Below are 19,381 nucleotides of genomic sequence, written 5' to 3'. Positions count from 1 at the left end.
TTTCGATCTTCATATTAAGATCATCATCTGGAGCATATACAAATATACAGGAAAAGCTGAGTTACATTATTTTAATTTCATAATTTCAATCAATCCCAAACATATGTGCCTTCCATATGTTTGGGATTGATTGAAAATCCCAATCATATGGAAGGCACATATTTAGCCCACGGAACCTTCCTCTCAAAGAGTAACTATAAACAGGACTATAGATAATCCAGGATCTTAAATCAAAAATAACAATTGTAATGCTAAAAATAGGACACCATTGTTACTAAAAGAAAACTATCTGTAAGAAAGAATGTTTATTCATGTTATCATTAATAGAATTTAGCTTGATGTAGTTTCTAAATAATTAATTTTTTTTTTTTTTTTTTTCACCAGAGGTCATGCCAGTAGAATAACCTGCGATCGAATCATTGTTTCTGTAGCTTACTGTATGTAATGTAACTTACTCAGCTTGTCCTGTATATTTGTATATGCTCCAGATGACGATCGTAATATGAAGATCGAAACTTCAGGAAATTAAAAGAGTTATTTATAACACGGTTGTAAAGTCTATCATTTATAAAAATGAACTAAATATATGCAAACTGTGTTTTTTTTTTTTAAAATAATTTTTTTAAAAAAAAATAATTAGTAATTATTTTTAATTACTAATTATTTTTTAGTAATTATTATTACAATAGCATGCATTAAAAAATTAAAAATCAGAAACTTAGAATTTTTTTATCTTAGAGATAAAGATTCTTTCAAACACAAAATGAACTGTAACTCAAATAAATTTCATAGCTGTTACTTAAACTTTGAATTAAAGAAATACTGAACATTGTACAATATTGCTTTAATTTATAGTTTTATGGGAACGGAATCAATTTCTGCCATCTGTACACCATTGAGTCTCTGGCCAATAAGGAAGATGACATTCTCGCTCAGACTGTGTGATGAAAATTATGTTCATCACTTCTGTTCCCTTACTCTTTGTAATTGGAGGTGACCAAGTTGATTGACTGCTGATGTTTTCAGATTTTTTTAATTTTAATTATACATAATGCAAATGTTTAGTTTAATATGAAAATTTTAATTGACATTAATTTAATTTAATATTTGAAATTTAAACATTAATTGTAGATTTTCATTTTGATAATTTCATGCCCTAGTAATTTTCTTTGTCTCCCGTTATTGTTTTTATTTTGCATGCTTTATGTATAATTCCTGCAGTCCTTTGTGTTTTGTTATCAATACATGATGTCCTGTCATTTCCTTTGCTTTGATTTTTCATGATTTCTTGTGTTATTTCCTATGGTTTGTTTTATTTGTGTTGATTTTCTTTGTTATGTTTTTTGCAATTTCTTTTAGGTTATTTCCTTTGTTCTGTTTCCTGCAATTTAATTTCTTACATTATACATGATTTCCTTTGGGCATGGAGTGCAGTATTTTTACTGTACATTCATTATATAGTGAACCTTAATCTATAAAAACTTATATCTATGGTCCATATGGGTTCACTGTAGCAATCATTTATTGAATCTTTAAATGCTGTGTATTATTCAAATTCTATTCTAATAAAATCTAAAACAAACTTTTTTCTTATAGTGATGTATACCAGTAATCATAAGTATAATTATTATTACCATAGCATGCATCTTGCAGTTTAGCTTGAATAAATATGCATAAAAAATATCTTATCTTTTGTAATAACTTGCCCACAAAGTAAAGGTAAAAGTTTAATAAGTAACTAATAGTAAGTAAAAGTTTACTTTAACTAAGAATTTTGCACATTCATTATTACATTTCAAAATTCATATAGAATTTTTTTATATTTGTAAGTTCAGCTAAGCTATGCAAATATGCTAATGATGTGAATATCAACAAGCATAGTTATGAATCTGGCGAAGGTATAGATGTAAGACTTTGGTTTGGACTGTTTGAGTGTGTGTGGGATGGGGGGAGGGGGGTTGAAAGTTCCCCAAATGAGCCAAGTAGTCTGCGATATAAGTATATGAAAAAGCTAGGAGGTAATTTCTTATGTCTATACAGAAGTGCCAGGGGCATCAAGCACATAGAGTTTGAATATGTTGTGGCCTAAAATTGTTGACATTAGCAATAAAGATTCTGAGTCAGGCATAGTAAGAATCAAGTATAGAGAGTTTAGTATTTTTAGAAAATACAGAAGAGATGGTAGAGGAGGAATAGTTCCCCTCACCCCTCCACACACACGCTTACTATGATATCAGATGATTTGAGTCCACTTAGGTAGAAACTCATGAAAGTTATAATTGTAATGGTAGTGAGTTTGAAGTGTCTTGTGTAAGGTGGAGACTAACAGGATGAAATATAAGGTGGGATGTTGTTGCATACTTGGTTGTTCTTCTGCTGCTGCTGCTGGAAATGATGAAATGCATTATCAATTTACTCAGATGAGTACAGTAATCATTTATAGGTGACTAAGTAATAGTTTATTTAAATTTAAAATAAATTTAGATAAACTATTATTTAAATTCCAGCTACCCCAATCAAGGACATTGATTGGATAGCTGGAAAAACTGCTGATAAAATGAAAGGGAATTTATTGAGCTGTTACAAGACGACTCTTTCAAGCAGTATGGGAAAGAAGAGATGCAATGTCGAAGAATGTTAAATTAGATCATAGCATCAGATGATGTCTCAGCTATGACATCAGATACATTTTTCCAACCAGTTTGTGACAGTGATTATGTCATACTGACTTGAGAAGTAGTTGAGTATATGGATGTTGCAATCAGGAAGGAATATATGTTAAAGTCCATGTTTCTCCTCTGTATGTTAGGAAGTATGCACTGGTCGAAAGCTTTCCTTTTTAGACACATAGGGATGTCACTTCTGAATATGTCTCTCATTTTCCCATAAGCCATCCATCCAAGGTGAATTCTTCATTCAATCTCTTTTCTTTGGCAATCCTCAAAGGATAACAATTGGCCCAAACATATGAAGTAACTTGTTCTATTTCATGGTTTTCAACTTTGACAGTTCTATGGTTTATGTATTTATTCATCAATATTTTTTGTTTTTTTCTCTATTTATTTTTAATCCAATTACTCTGTAGGCTTCATTTAGCTGATTTAGCCTTTCTTCCAGATCTTCAAGATTATCTGCTATTAGGACAGTATCATCTGCAAATTTCAGATGATGTGGCCTTTCTCCATTTATGTTTATTCCTTTTTTAGTGCAGCTGTAAATAATTTGGGAGGTATGGTGTTGCCTTGCCAGATGCCTTTTTGTATTGAGAACTGTTCACTGTTTTTATATAATTTAATTACAATAATGCATTGTAAATATGTTTTAGTGTTCCAATATATGATTTCTCAGTTCCCAGGATTTCAAGTGCTTTTAGTGTTGCAGATGTTTCAACTGAATCAAATGCTTTTTCATAGTCTATATAGACCAGACATAAAGGTTTTTTGTATTGAATTAATTTTTCAGTGAACTGTCTTAATGTGTGAATATGGTCCTAATTCTTTCTACATCCAGCTTGTTCACAGGATTACATTCCCTCTAGTTTAGATATTATTCTATTATTCATAATTTTTGTGAAGACTTTATATATGGTGGGGAGTAGGCTTATTGGTCTGTAGTTTTTAATTTCTTCTTTATTGCCCTTTTTAAAAATTAATATTAGAAGTGGTGCTTAAGGGTCAAAGCTGTATAACTGAGAGGAGACCTCCACATAGCCTTTAAAGGAATGCGGAGAACCGAGCAGGGCTTCTGACCTAATGTCCAATCCTCACCTTCTCGTGGTGCACCCTGTTGGGTATCTACCTGGATACTGAATGAACGAGAATTTGGGATTTAGCGGACCAAACTGTATTCATCATCATCATCATCATCATCATCATCATCGTCAAATTCCTGCCATGTACTCTCAAGGGGTGTACAGGATATGACCGTACTACATGAAAAAATTACATCATTACTAACTTCCTATCTACAATTTTCCTCCAAATCAGTCTATTACTTGTCACGACTCCAACATTATCAGATCTTATATTTCTATCGTCTAAGGCACTTTGTACCGTATCAATCCACCTATATCTTGGTCTTCCTCTGGGTCGTTTTCCTGCCAACCTGGCAGAGAACACTTGTTTTGCTAATCTTTCCTCTCCCATTCTATTTAAGTGACCATACCATCTGAGATTAGCTCTGCTAACGCATTCCTGGATGCTGACAATGTCAAGTTCTTTCCTAATAGCCTCATTTTTAATATGATATTGCCATTGATGCCATCTGTTCATGCCTCTAATCTTTCTCAGGACTCTCATATCTGCGGTCTCTAGTCTTTGGTCAAGTGTTTTACTTCTGACCCAGCTCTCAGATCCATAAGTTAAAATTGGTTTGAACACAGTCTTGTATACAGCTAATTTAGTGTTCTGACTAATTTCTTTCTTATTCCATATGAATTTATTCAGTTGACTTCCTACCATACCAGCTTTGTTGATTTTGTTGTCTATTTCTATATTTAGTTTACCATCTTCAGTAAAAATTGTGCCTAAGTAGCTGAAATGTTTTACTTGTTCCACAGGTTCTCCATTCACAACACAGTTGACATTTTCAATGATTCTGCCTATTTTCATTGTCTTTGTCTTTTTATTGCTGACCTTCATACCATATCTATTACAACAGCTATTCAATTTAGTCAGAGAATCTTGCAGACTTGTAGCGCATTTATTTAGAAGTATAACATCATCCGCATAAAGCAAAGAGCTGACATTAACATCTCCAATTTTGATATCAGGTTTAATACCACATTCCTTCATAATGTGATCCATATAGATAATGAATAACAGAGGGGATAATGTACATCCTTGTGTCACACCAGATTTAACATTAAACCATCTTCCTGTACTTCCTTCAATTCTAACTGTATTCATATTTGGCTTAAACCAAAATACAAAATGATAGTACAACATGACAAAATTTCATGCCGGCTGGGGTGTTACCCAGTTAAAAAAGGCCACCGTTGTTTTCGCCAGGGAACCAGGGCGAACAGCGAAAAGTCAGCTACCGGAACAAACCCTAAAACACAACCCAACTCAATATCACCAGAGTTAGAGATCAGTACTATCAACTTAAGAAGCCTGAATGGCAAAGAAATGGAGCTAGCTGAGGAATTAGATAAGTACCAGATCGATATAATAGGGGTGACTGAAACAAAAAAGACAAAAACTGGTGAGATCTTTCTGAGTAATAAATGCAAAATGTTATATTCAGGCAATGACAATCAAGGAAAAGGAGTAGCCATAGTATTCAACACTAAATACGAGGCTAATCTTCTTAAATGGCAGGCAGTCTCAAGTGGAGTGATATGGACAAATATCAGAATGGGAAACTGGACAATGAGATTTATTTGTGCCTATGGGACCCACAGAAGGCTCTACTAAGGTAGAAGTGGAACAATTTTTTGAGACTCTAGAGAAAGCTACTGACTCAATGAAAAAGGAAAAGTTGGTCCTTGTTGGGGATCTAAATAGCAGAGTAGGAAGTGATTGTCAGACATACAAAAATATTTTGGGAAAATTTGGAGAAAAGAGCAAAGCTAATAATAATGGCAAGTATCTGTTGGATTTTTGCTCAGGACATGGACTGGTTATTATTAACACCATGTTCCAACATAAAAATGTGCGTAACGTGTTACAGAAGTAAAAAAAAAAACTAATGATAATTATTTTACACAATTTTGTATGACAGTTTCCCATACTTTAGGAATAGTAAGAACGTCGTTGCGGTTTAAATTTGGTCTGTGTAGTAGGGCTTCAGAACTTTATATAAATGTTTAGTAAATAATTTTCACTGTGGTTATTACGCGTGTTTCTTTTAATTATGTGGTGAAGTTGTTTGCGAGGATAGAAAAATCAGAACTCAATGGTGGACACAGGAAGTAAAAGAGGCAGTGAAGGAAAAGAAGAAAGCATATCAAAAGTTCCATGCAAATAAGTCAGCTTGTGCTCTTAGAGAATGCAGAGACAAATGTAAGAAGAAAGCTGAACACTGTGTAAAACTAACTAAACAAATATCATGGGAAGACTTTGGCAAGAACGTAGAAAATAAATATCAAGAGGGTGGTGCAAAATATTCTGGAGCTTGTTGAAGAAGCTCAGAAATGGAGGAAAGAGTGCTGTAAAAGGAATTAGAGATGATAAAGGTGATATAAAAACATTAGAAAAAGACATCCTTGAAGTATGGAGTAATTACTTTGAAAAATTGCTAAATGAAACAAGCAGTGATAGCACAGTGGTAAAAGAAACACTCAACAGGCATATGGTCAGGAAATAGAAAAAGCCATCAAGGGCTTGAAATGTGGAAAGGCAGCAGGATTAGATGATTTTCAACCAGAAATGGTTGAAAATTTTCAACCAGAAATGGTCTTACAGTGGCAGCACCGCATAGTTCAGAAGGCGTGGACAGAGGGACAAATTCCCGATGATTGGAGTAGAGCTCTCATAGTACCCATATATAAAAAGGGAAATAAAACTGAATGTGAGAATTACAGAGGTATTTCTTTACTGAGTGTCACTGGTAAGATTTATGCTAGTATACCTGAGAAACGGCTGAGAAGAATTGTGGAAGAAAAGCTTGGTGAAGAACAAGCTGAAATCAGGCCAAATAGAGGCTGTCAGGTTCAGATCGTCACTTTACGACAAATAGTCGAGAAATCATCGGAATATAACAAAGATTTGTATTTAAGTTTTGTCGATTTGGAAAACGCATATGACAAGGTGCCAAGAGAGAAGCTATTCAATACCCTACAGTTTTATGGTGTCAATGGGACATTATATCAAGCAATACTTAGTCTTTATTTGAGTTGTAAATCAGCAGTTAGGATTGAAGGAAGTACAGGAAGATGGTTTAATGTTAAATCTGTTGTGAGACAAGGATGTACATTATCCCCTCTGTTATTCATTTTCTATATGGATCATATTATGAAGGAAAGTGGTATTAAACCTGATATCAAAATTGGAAATGTTAATGTCAGTTCTTTGCTTTATGCAGACGATGTTATACTTCTAACTAAATCTGCTACAAGTCTGCAAGATTCCCTAACTAAATTGAATAACTGTTGTAATAGATATGGTATGAAGGTCAGCAATAAAAAGACAAAGACAATGAAAATAGGTAGAGTTGTTGAAAATGTCAACTGCATTGTTAATGGAGAACCTGTGGAACAAGTAAAACATTTCAGCTACTTAGGCGGGATTTTTCGTAAAGATGGTAAATTAAATATGGAAATAGACAACAGAATCAACAAAGCTGGTATGGTAGGAAGTCAATTGAATAAATTCATATGGAATAAGAGAGAAATTAGTCGGAATACTAAATTACCTGTATACAAGACAATGTTCAAACCAGTTTTAACTTATGGATTTGAGAGCTGGGTCAGAAGTAAAACACTTAACCAAAGACTGGAGACCGCAGATATGAGAGTCCTGAGAAAGATTAGAGGCATGAACAGATGGCATCGATGGCAATATCAAGTTAAAAACGAGGAAATTAGGAAAGAATTTGACATTGTCAGCATCCAGGAATGCATTAGCAGAGCTAATCTCAAGTGGTATGGTCACTTGGACAGAATGGGCTAGGAAAGATTAGCAAAACAAGTGTTCTCTGCCAGGTTGGCAGGAAAACGGCCCAGAGGAAAACCAAGATATAGGTGGATCAATATGTTACAAAGTGCCTTAAACAATAGAAATATAAGATCTGATAATGTTGGAGTCTTGACAAGTAACAGACTGATTTGGAGGAAAATTGTAGGTAGGAAGTTAGTAATGATGTAAATTTTTCATGTAGTACTATCATATCATGTACACCCCTTGAGGGTACATGGCTGGAATTTGATGATGATGATGATTGTTATAATTTTTTGGAATTTTTCTCTGTTTTAGGCATTTATTAAAGAGCTTAGTCAGCTGTTTGATGACAGGGCTTCCTTCCAGTTTTAAGAAGTCTACCATAATTCCATCTTTTCTTGCAGCCTTTCCATTCTTCATTTTCCACAGTGCCATTTCCACTTCACCTTATAAGATCTCAGGGACAGTGTGTTCTTCCTCACTCGGTTATCCATAAATGATTCTTGAATGTCTCAGTCTTTGTCTTCATAGAGTTCAGTATAAAATTCCTGAATTCTTTGATTATTGCATCCCTATTTTTTTATGAGTTCACCATTTTTCCCCTTTCGGCAGCCATTTCCTTTGTTCCAACTGATAATGTTCATTTTAGGACCTTCACATTACTATTGTTTCCTTAATTTTCCTAGTTTTATACAATCTAATTTCATGTTTCATCCTTTTATGTATAGTTTTACAAATTTCCACATATTCTATTTTATTGGTGTCATAAAGATACCAAGAAATTATATACTTGATTTAATCCTTTATCCAAGTGTAGGCAAACCAGTTTGTGCCTGAACTATTTTCAAGACTATGGTAACTCGTATATAGAAGCTTATAACTTCACATCACTTGCCTTAATATTCCATAATGCAAAGCACATATCTTTATGGGTATGTATAATGCTATATATTATGGGAAGGGTCACTGCCCAGACCAGTTTGACTTTTATTGAATTCTCGTCAGTGGGAGCCAGACCCAGAGGTTGGATCCATAAGGATATATGCTTTGCATTATGGAATACTAAGGCAAGTAATGTGAAGTTTTAAGCTTCTATATACAGGTTGTCCCATTCCTGAAAATAGTTCAAGCGCAAACTTGTTTATCTACACTTGGATAAAGGATTAAACCAAGTATATTATTTCTTGGTATCTTTAATTTATAGTATAACCAAGCGATAAAACTTCCAACAAATATTAGCAGTGCATGGGAAGCTTTGAAAAGATCTCTAGAATTTGAAGAACAAATAGGGTGGGAGTGAAACAGATATGCAACATTATTAAAGAGATACATAAGTTGATGTAGAAGGAATATATTAAGATTAAGGATATAAAATGAGTTATGCAAAATATAAACTGTAGGATAGAAAAGTAGAGTATTGTGAGGAAAGCTAATTTGGAATATGAAAGGAAATTGGCTGTGCAGCTAGAGATAACCCAAAGGAATTTTATCATTATGCTGGAAGCAAAAGAAAGAATGAATGGAGAAAATTATACTGAATGCAGATGGTACCCTGTTGTCAGAAGTAGATATTATTATTATTATTACCACCACCCCAAGAGCTCATGGAGTCAAAGACTCATCTGGGAGGTCCTTTTATCACACACACAGCTCATCATACCGTGTTTTAAACACATTCAAACTCTTTGTAGACACCACATTCTCAGGCAAGGCATTCCAATCAGTCACAACTCTGCACGAAAAAAACCTGCTTCTCACTCCCCTACTCACACCCTCTTTATACAGTTTCCAGGGATGACTGCTGGTTCTCCCCTGATCTCCCACTATTCTCTGTAAAACTTCTCCAGCATTGATCCTATAACAACCCCTTACCAACTTGTAGGTCTCTATCATATCTCTCCTCTTCCTCCTGTCCACCAGACTCTGCAAGTTGCATCTTCTCAATCTTTCCTCATACTCGACATTCCAGCGGTCAGAAACTACCTTAGTCAGTCTCCTTTGGACCCTTTCCAACATCTCTTCATCCTTCTGAAAACCCGGTGACTAAATCTGGGCACAATAGTCCATGTGTGGCCTGATCAAAGCCTATATGAAGTAGATATGAGTGTTCGAATAATGAATATTCAACCTGATACACAAGGTTACTGCTATGTTGAATGAGGAGATGGAGGTGCATGAGAAAGAGGTTCAAAAGCCATTGTATAACTTGGATTAGAATTTGGCAATAGGAACAGATATCAGTATACATGCTGAAAGAATGTTCAGCCAAACTGGCTAGCCCTTGACATATTTGCATAATTTGAGTATCAGCTTAGATAAGATCCCGCAGGAATGAAAAAAAATGTATGACAGTCTCATTGTACAAGGTTGGTGCAAAAATTGATGTGTCTAACTACCAACCTAACAGTATGTCTGCAGTGGTTGAAGATTTTCAAGCAGTTGGTAAGAAGTCACATATAGAAATTGGTTGACAGGCAAGCTATACTTTGCAAGGAACAACATGGGTTTACTAAATCCAGGTTCACATCTGAGCAATTTGCTCACATTTCATGATAATGTTATAGCTGTGATACTGTTGAAATTTGCTATGGCATTTAATAGGATAACACATGAAAGGCTATTTCATAAACTGGAAAATATGGAATTAGAATATAAACTATTGACTTGGATAGGTGGCTGATTGGAGAGGCATAAGAAAGTGGTATATGGAAGTGGGGGAGTAGAGAGTTGAATCTGCCAGATTTGATGTGACACTAGTGGTGCACTAAGGATTAGTCCTTGGACTATTGTTCAGTTTATACATTGATGATATTGGGAAGAACATGATTGATATTCAATTGTTCTGATGACGCTAAGCTAGGTAGGGCAATCAGGGATGTAGTGATATTCAGCACTTCCAGACTGATTTGAATGGTTGAAACTGTGGGTAAATGATAATATCTGTCTATTCAATGTTAGTACAATCATTTCTCCTCTAACACATGTCTGCAATATACAAGTTTGTGCATATGCAATAGGTAAATAGTGGAAGCAAATCATTCCAACCCAAATAACTACTTGTGATTTTTCATGAGGTGACTATGCTTTGTACTACTGAGTAACACCAGATGAATTCAAAAAATGCCATCCAACTGAATGTAGTCACTTGTAGAAAAATACATAACACACTCACACATCTCGACTTCTGTCTTGTACCCCAGTATTATACCCATAATAATAATATTATTATTATTAAGAGAGACAGACCTCCAGGGAGTCAGGGACTCATCGAGGGAGGTCACATACTACCTGCACCAGCTTTCGTACTTCTTGAATTCATTCACACAACATGCCTTCCAATCATTCACTGCTCTATGATGGCATTCATCTCAGCTTCCAAGGAAGTTGATAATGTAATTTGTTGTAAGAGAATGGGGATTTTTTTAATTTCGGCCTTTTATCAGAAGATTACTGACATAATGTTGTAAAATGATAACATACATATTGATTATTGCACACAAGAGGGTTTCAAAATAATGATTTAGAGTAATGTCTTCATTGATTACATTAATGTGTTGAACTGTCCATATTACAGAAATAGTTTTTAATCAGTTTTATATAAAACAGAATATTTTATTAATATGTTTTTATTTTTTTTTTGTTTTTTTTAAATATATATCGCAGTCCACTGTGGCAGCATTCGACAGACTGCTTCAATTCTTAGTATGTCCAAGGAATGCCTGCGAACAGGAGACAAAGCAATAGTTCACTTTCGTTTCATTAAAAATCCTGAATACCTGCGTGCAGGTATGCGAATGGTATTTCGAGAGGGAAGAACAAAAGCAGTTGGAAATGTTGTACGATTACTGCATAATGCTATACCTGCAAATCAATTGGCACGTACTAAACCAAATAAGATGCGGCCAGCTAATGCATTCACAAGTCCAACAGAATCGCCATCAAAGACTGAAAAAGAGCCACAAAAAACAACTAAAAGAAATAGAGGCCGTCACCATCATGGAAACAAATCACTTCAAGCTGTATGATTTCTGCTGTTCTTTTTTAAGGATGCAACTTGAACTGCAATTTGTAGTATACTTCATGACATTTCAATTTCAAAATTTTAATTGTGGTTCACTGTGTAGTTTTCCCAGCAACATTTTATTTTTAAGTTCATTATTTAAAATTTCATCCATTTTCTGTGTTATAGCAGTTTAAAAATATAGAATTTTATGTACATGTTATCTTCTGACCATAAATTTTTAGTATACTGCTAAAACATACATCCAATTTGTTTTATGGCATCAGAGCATAAAATGCTGCAATTTGTATATTCATATTGCCAGTTCCAGGACAGTTAAGCTGAATTTTAAAGCACAGTGGTTTTCAATAAAAAAATAAAATGAAAATAGGGAAAAAAATCATATTTTTTCTTTGTTTTTAGTGGTAAGTCATTGCTTTAAATTGTGTATAATATTTTTTTTTTATATTTCCCTCCTCCTCCCCTTCTACCAAGGTAATCTGGCCTAAGATTCAAAGATAATATCATCTGTGCATCATTTTTAACATAAACATAAAAACATAACACGAAAGCATTTTTAAGCATAAAAGCATCATCATACACCACTACATGATTAAGTTTACATTATTATTAATTTCCTACCAACAATTTTCCTCCAAATCAGTCTGTTACTTGTGAGCACTTCAATATTGTCATATCTATTATTTCATGTTTCTACAATACATCTGACTGAATCAATCCACCTAGACCTTGGTCTTCCTCTGGGTCTCTTTTCTGTCATCTTAGCATCAAACAACTGTTTTTGTTAATCTTTTCTCACCTATTTTATTTAAGTGGCAATTCCTTAGATTAGCTCTGCTGACACATTCTTGAATGCTATTAATGTCAGGTTCCTTTCTAATCTCTTCATTTTCAATGCGATTCTATTATTGATTCATAAAAGCATTTAACATAAAAATTTAACAACTGACACAAATTTCTTACTTGTTATACTGATGTACAATGCATCTATTAAATAGTAGCACCAGTAAAAGAGAAATTACATTGCAAGAGCGACTTTTTTTTTTTTTGGCAAAATATCTTAGTAATATTGTCACATGCAGGTGAGCATTATCATAAGGCAAAATGAAGGCCTTTTGATTGCTAGAGATCAGATCTTTTTTCCGTACTTTATGAAATAGATGCACATGTTTTTGTGACCTTGGTCTGACCATCTGAAATGCATTGATGAGGTAGCCCGTGAAAATCAAAATATGTGTTGGGTGTGCATTTTTGACTTTTCCGCTTATTTTAATGGGATGAGATCTCTGTGATACCTGTTTAGATTCTGGCTTTTTAATTTTTCATGATTATTACTGATGTTTCATCTTCATCTTTTCAATCAAGATGTTTGGTCACCCTGATATCAGTTCTTATGAATAAGCTAATCATTGTTGAAAATTATTTTTGACACAGTTCAAGCAGCAAGTTTTCTTTTTCTCGAAATGTTGCATCAAAATGTTGTGTATTGCATTTTTTATATACTGACTAGCAGAAATCTGGGAGGGCAGGGGTTTAGTCTACTAAATTGTTCTCTGTATTGGCATAAACTAAAAAGACAATGATAATACTGCAAGATGAATAGTCATACCAGCAGGGCATTGCCTGATTAAATAAGATTTCTTGTTTAATCAGGCAAAAAAAAAAAAAGAAAAAAAAAAAGTCAAACCAGGGTGAATGGTGAAAAACCAACTACTGGAACACACTGAATATCAACAGAATTCTAGATAGCCAATATAAACAATGGAAAAGAAGTGGAACTGGCAGAAGAATTAGAGAAATAATGCATCATCATGATTGTGTTATTGAAATAAAGAAAGAAGACGAAGACAGATGAGATGCTTCTAAATAACAAATACAAGAAGACCTATTCATGCAGCACTGATGATTAGAAGGAAGGAGAAGCTATAATCAGCACCAAACACGAAGCTAATCTTGAATGGCAGATGGTATCAAGTAGAGTGATGTGGGCAGACATCATGGAAAATTGGACAATTACACTTATTTGTGCTTAATTAGTCTAACAGAAGGTTTTACTAAGGAAGAGGTGGAGAATTTTTTGAGTCTTTACAGAAGACAGCTGACATAACAGTTGCTACTGGTTGGTGATCTAAACAGTAGAGTAGGAAATGAATACCAGAAACAGATGTGTTGGAAAAATTTGGAGAAAAGTGCAATGCTAACAATAATGTCAAGTACCTGCTGGATTTTTGTTCAGGATGTGGAGATGTTGTCCATGACATTTTGTTTAGGACTTCACTAACACACCGATGTGCATAAATTTCCTATAGCACATCAGTGCTGTGTGTGTGGGGGGGGGGTGCAGGTAAGGATTGAGAAAGAAGAAATCTGTGTGTTAAGACTTAAATGTTGGGAGGTTATCATGTTGGAGGTGTTTAGTGGAGTATTGACAGTACTAAGAAAGAATTAAAATCTATTTTGTCTGTCACTGAGACATCTTCAGAGAGTACAACTAACACTTGTGACATACACACAAAGGCAATATCTGGTTTTGTAGATACTACTCACAGGATCTTCTGGAAGTAACCACCATGCTCCATCACAGTAAATTTAAAAAAAGAAAGACCGTTTTTTGGAATTTGCAGTGGCACTCAGAAATTGAGATTTAATTAAACAAATATGAATGCAAAAAAAGCTTCCCAAAATTTAGAAAACGTTGATCATCATAAGTCCCACTTTACATCCTAGGACTTCTACACATACCCATAGAGGGCATGCCACCTAGATAGGACTGTAGAATCATAGCCACAATTCATTGAGTATTGTATTGTATTGTTTTTGTGTGGGGGTTACAAGTGTTAGTTGTACTCTCTGAGGATGTCTCAGTGCCTGAGACAAAATATTGGAACCATTGAAAATAGTTTTAATCCTTTCTTAGTGCTGTCAGTACTCCATTAAATCTCCAACATGAAAAAAAGAAGAAAAAAAAAGGAAGGCTGCTCCAGATGACAGAGGTAGATGGAAAAAAATTGAGGAAGAAGAGAACCAGGTTTGACTTGTTTGCCATTGTACTGAAAAGGGATGCTGGGAAGCTGCTGCTCTTCTTTTAATAGGTCCAAACAGAAAGCAGAGGAATGATGTTTGCCAGTTCACTGGAGCAGTGACCATGGAAGTACCTGTAGAAGAGATACACAGCTGAAACATTGCATCTGTGAGATTGAGGTTGAAGAGAGCCTGTGAGAGAACAGTCATCTATGTCTCCTTTGGACAGCATCCAGAATATTTTTAGGAAAGTTGTGCACCACCCTGGTGACCAATCTGATGGAACTTCACATTTAATCTGTTATTTAGAATCTTTGATGTAAATATTCTCCACCATACTTCCAAAGCTCTATATTTATGCCATCTAACCCAGTTGATTTTCTGTTTGTTGATACTGCCTTTATCGCTTCTTTTAGTTCTTCCAATCTAATTACTTCTATATTCAGTACTCATTTCTTCATTATTGTATTCTGTTAATCATACCATAAGTTCTTATAATATTCTATCCATCGTCTCTTGAATTATGTTGATTTATGCTATATTTCTTTCTTCATTATTTAATTTCCTTAAAATTTTGTTAGTATTTCTTCCCTGCCATGTATATCTTTTATCTTAGTAATAAATCTATCACAAGAATCTTGGTGAGCTTTCTTTACTATGGTTTTAGTTATATTTCTTTTGTTTCCTTTGTTTCTGATGGAAAATGATTTCTATGTTAATTGTTTTTCTCATGTTGCATTTTCTATATCATTGTTCCTAATAAATATAGAAATAGATTAACAGAATTAGCAAAGCTGGTATGGTAGGAAGGTTAGTGAATAAATTTATATGCAATAAGAGAGAGTAATCAAAACACAAAACTAGTGGTATACAAGATGGTTCAAACCAGTTTTAACTTATGGATCTGAGAGCTGCATTAGAAATAAAACACTTGATCAAAGACCAGATACCACAGATATGAGAGTTCTGAGAAAGATTAGTGGAGTGAACAGGTGGAATCACTGAAAGTATCACATTGAAAATGAGGATATTAGGAAGGAAGGTGATATTATTAGCATTTGGTAATCAGTTAGCAAGTCTAATCTCAAGGGGTATGGTTGCTTTAATAGGATGGGTGAGGAAAGGTTAGCAAAACAAGTGTTCCTTGCCAGGATGGCATGAAAAAGTCCCAGAGGAAGACTAAGATCTGATTGGATTAATACAGTAAAAAAGTGGCATAGAAGACAGAAATATCATCATCATCATCATCATCAAATTCCTGCCATGTACCCTCAAGGGTTGTACAGGATATGACAGTACTACATGAAAAAATTACATTATTACTAACTTCCTATCTACGATTTTCCTCCAAACCAGTCTGTTACTTGTCAAGACTCCAACATTATCAGATCTTATATTTCTATCGTCTAAGGCACTTTGTACCGTATCAATCCACCTATATCTTGGTCTTCCTCTGGGTCGTTTTCCTGCAAACTTGGCAGAGAACACTTGTTTTGCTAATCTTTCCTCTCCCATTCTATTTAAGTGACCATACCATCTGAGATTAGCTCTGCTAACGCATTCCTGGATGCTGACAATGTCAAGTTCTTTCCTAATATCCTCATTTTTAATATGATATTGCCATTGATGCCATCTGTTCACGCCTCTAATCTTTCTCAGGACTCTCATATCTGCGGTCTCTAGTCTTTGGTCAAGTGTTTTACTTCTGACCCAGCTCTCAGATCCATAAGTTAAAATTAGTTTGAACACAGTCTTGTATACAGCTAATTTAGTGGTCCGACTAATTTCTTTCTTATTCCATATGAATTTATTCAATTGACTTCCCACGATACCAGCTTTGCTGATTCTGTTGTCTATTTCTATATTTAGTTTACCATCTTCAGTAAAAATTGTGCCTAAGTAGCTGAAATGTTTTACTTGTTCCACAGGTTCTCCATTCACAACACAGTTGACATTTTCAATGATTCCGCCTATTTTCATTGTCTTTGTCTTTTTATTGCTGACCTTAATACCATATCTATTACAACAGCTATTCAATTTAGTCAGAGAATCTTGCAGACTTGTAGCGGATTTATTTAGAAGTATAACATCATCCGCATAAAGCAAAGAGCTGACATTAACATCTCCAATTTTGATATCAGGTTTAATACCACATTCCTTCATAATGTGATCCATATAGATAATGAATAACAGAGGGGATAATGTACATCCTTGTGTCACACCAGATTTAACATTAAATCATCTTCCTGTACTTCCTTCAATTCTAACTGCTGACTCACAACTCAAATAAAGACTAAGTATTGCTTGATATAATGCCCCATTGACACCATATAACTGCAGCGTATTGAACAGCTTCTCTCTTGGCACCTTGTCATATGCCTTTTCCAAATCGACAAAACTTAAATACAGATCTTTGTTATATTCCCATGCTTTCTCGACTATTTGTCGTAAAGTGAAGATCTGATCCTGACAGCCTCTATTTGTCCTGAATCCAGCTTGTTCTTCACCAAGCTTTTCTTCCACAATTCTTCTCAACCGTTTCTCAAGTATACTTGCAATAGATCTTGCCAGGAACACTCAGTAGGGAAATACCTCTGTAATTCTCACATTCAGTTTTATTTCCCTTTTTATATATGGGTAGTATGAGAGCTCTACTCCAATCATCGGGAATTCGTCCTGTCCAGGCTTTCTGAACTATGCAGTGCAGCCACTGTAAGACTCTTATACCACCATACTTCAGCATTTCTGGTCGAATATCATCTACTCCTGCTGCCTTTCCACATTTCAAGCCTTTGATGGCTTTTTCTACTTCAAGTATGGATATGTATTCCTGACTGCATGCCTGGTCAGTGTTTTTTTACCACTGTGCTGTCATCACTGCTTGTTTCATTTAGCAGTTTTTCGAAGTAATTACTCCATACTTCAAGGATATCTTTTTCTCCTGTTTTCATTTCACCTTTATCATCTCTAATTCCTTTTACAGCACTCTTTCCTCCATTCCTAAGCTTCTTCAACAACCTCCAGAATATTTTGCCACCTTCTTGATATTTATTTTCTATATTCTTTCCAAAGTCCTCCCATGACTTTTGTTTAGCTAGTTTTACACACTATTTAGCTTTCTTACATTTGTCTCTGTATTCTGTAACAGTAAAAGCTGACTTATTTGCCAGGAACTTTTGATATGCTTTCTTCTTTTCCTTCACTGCCTCTTTAACTTCCAGGGAGTTCTGATTTTTTTATCCTTGCACACAACCTCACCACATGCCTCTCTAGCAGAATCAATCAATGTTTCCTTCAGAGTTTGCCATTGAAACTCCAAGGTTTGATTCCTGTTCTCAAACTCTTTCATTTTCTTTTCAATAATATTTCTGTATTTTAGTCTACAGTTCACATGTGAGAGCTGCTCAACTTTTATTCGCTTTAAAACTTTCTTACATGTTATTCTTTTCAATATGAATCCTGCTCAAGACTAAATAGTGATCACTTCCAATTTCAAATCCTCTGTACACTCTGGTGTCCTGCACCAGGCAGAAAACATCACTATCAACAATAACATAGCCAATGAGACTTTTCTTATTCCTAGCCTCTTCTCTCCATGTGAATTTGTGCACATTTTTATGTTCGAACATGGTGTTAGTAATAACCAGTCCATGTCCTGAGCAAAAATCCAACAGATATTTGCCATTATTATTAGCTTTGCTCTTTTCTCCAAATTTTCCCAAAATATTTTTGTATGTCTCACAATCATTTCCTACTCTGCTATTTAGATCCCCAACAAGGACCAACTTTTCCTTTTTCATTGTGTCAGTTGCTTTTTCTAAAGCCTCAAAAAATTCCTCCACTTCTACTTTAGTAGAACCTTCTGTGGGACCATAGGCACAAATAAGTCTCATTGTCCAGTTCCCCATTCTCATATTTGCCCACATTACTCTACTTGAGACTGACTGCCATTCAAGAAGATTAGCCTCGTATTTTGTGTTGAATACTATGGCTACTCCTTCTTTTCCTTGATTGTCATTGCCTGAATATAACATTTTGTATTTATTGCTCAGAAAGATCTCACCAGTTTTGGTCTGTTTTGTTTCAGTCACCCCTATTATGTCGATCTGGTACTTATCTAATTCCTCAGCTAGCTCCATTTCTTTGCCATTCAGGCTTCTTACGTTGATAGTACCGATCTTTAACTCTGGTGATGTTGAGTTGGGGTTTGTTTTCAGATTTGTAGTAATATTGGATATCTAATAGTATTGGAGTCATGACAGATAACAGATTAATTTGGAGTAAAATTTTTGATAGGAAGTTAGTAATGGTGTAACTTCTTTATGTAATACTAGCATGATATCCTTTGCTCCCCTGAGTGTATCAAGAATTTGATGAATGATGATTGTTAATTCTAAATACTTTGTAGGCTGTCTTATGAATTATATTTATTAAATTTTCCATTCTTCTATATCTTCATTAATTTTGGTTTATTTTAGCAAATCTGTTAATCAGGATTGATGGAGTGTTCTAATGCTCTCTTCTTGTAATATACAGTGATCCATCGATTAATGCACCTAATGCATTCTTTAAAACAGGCGCATTAATCGAAAATGTACTAATTGAATATAATAACCAATGGAAAAAGTATAATTCATTCCTCAAATTTCTTTTTTGACCCTTAATTTTTTTTTAAGAAAAAAATTAGGGTATATCTCAGGGCCTAGTTAAAAGAAAACCATGAAGCTGAAAGACAATA

General features: G+C 34.6%; 1 protein-coding gene across 10 annotated transcripts in view; it reads left to right on the top strand.

The window, feature by feature from the left end:
* Nucleotides 1-12,004, top strand: part of GTPBP1 (GTP-binding protein 1) — a 375,327-nt gene extending 363,323 nt beyond the window's left edge. For all 10 annotated transcript variants that reach the window (XM_090390548.1, XM_090390543.1, XM_090390544.1 and 7 more), the window contains one exon: nucleotides 11,265-12,004. In XM_090390548.1, the coding sequence (XP_090246674.1) occupies nucleotides 11,265-11,626 (362 nt within the window). In that variant the 3' untranslated portion in view covers nucleotides 11,627-12,004. The remainder of the gene's footprint in view (nucleotides 1-11,264) is intronic.
* The last annotated feature ends 7,377 nt before the right edge of the window (nucleotides 12,005-19,381 follow it).

Source organism: Typopeltis vanoorti, chromosome 3 (genome assembly GCF_054136105.1).
Source record: "Typopeltis vanoorti isolate ZY-2024b chromosome 3, IOZ_Tvanoo_1.0, whole genome shotgun sequence".
Taxonomy (NCBI): Eukaryota; Metazoa; Arthropoda; class Arachnida; order Uropygi; family Thelyphonidae; genus Typopeltis; species Typopeltis vanoorti.
This window is presented reverse-complemented; position numbering and strand designations above follow the sequence as displayed.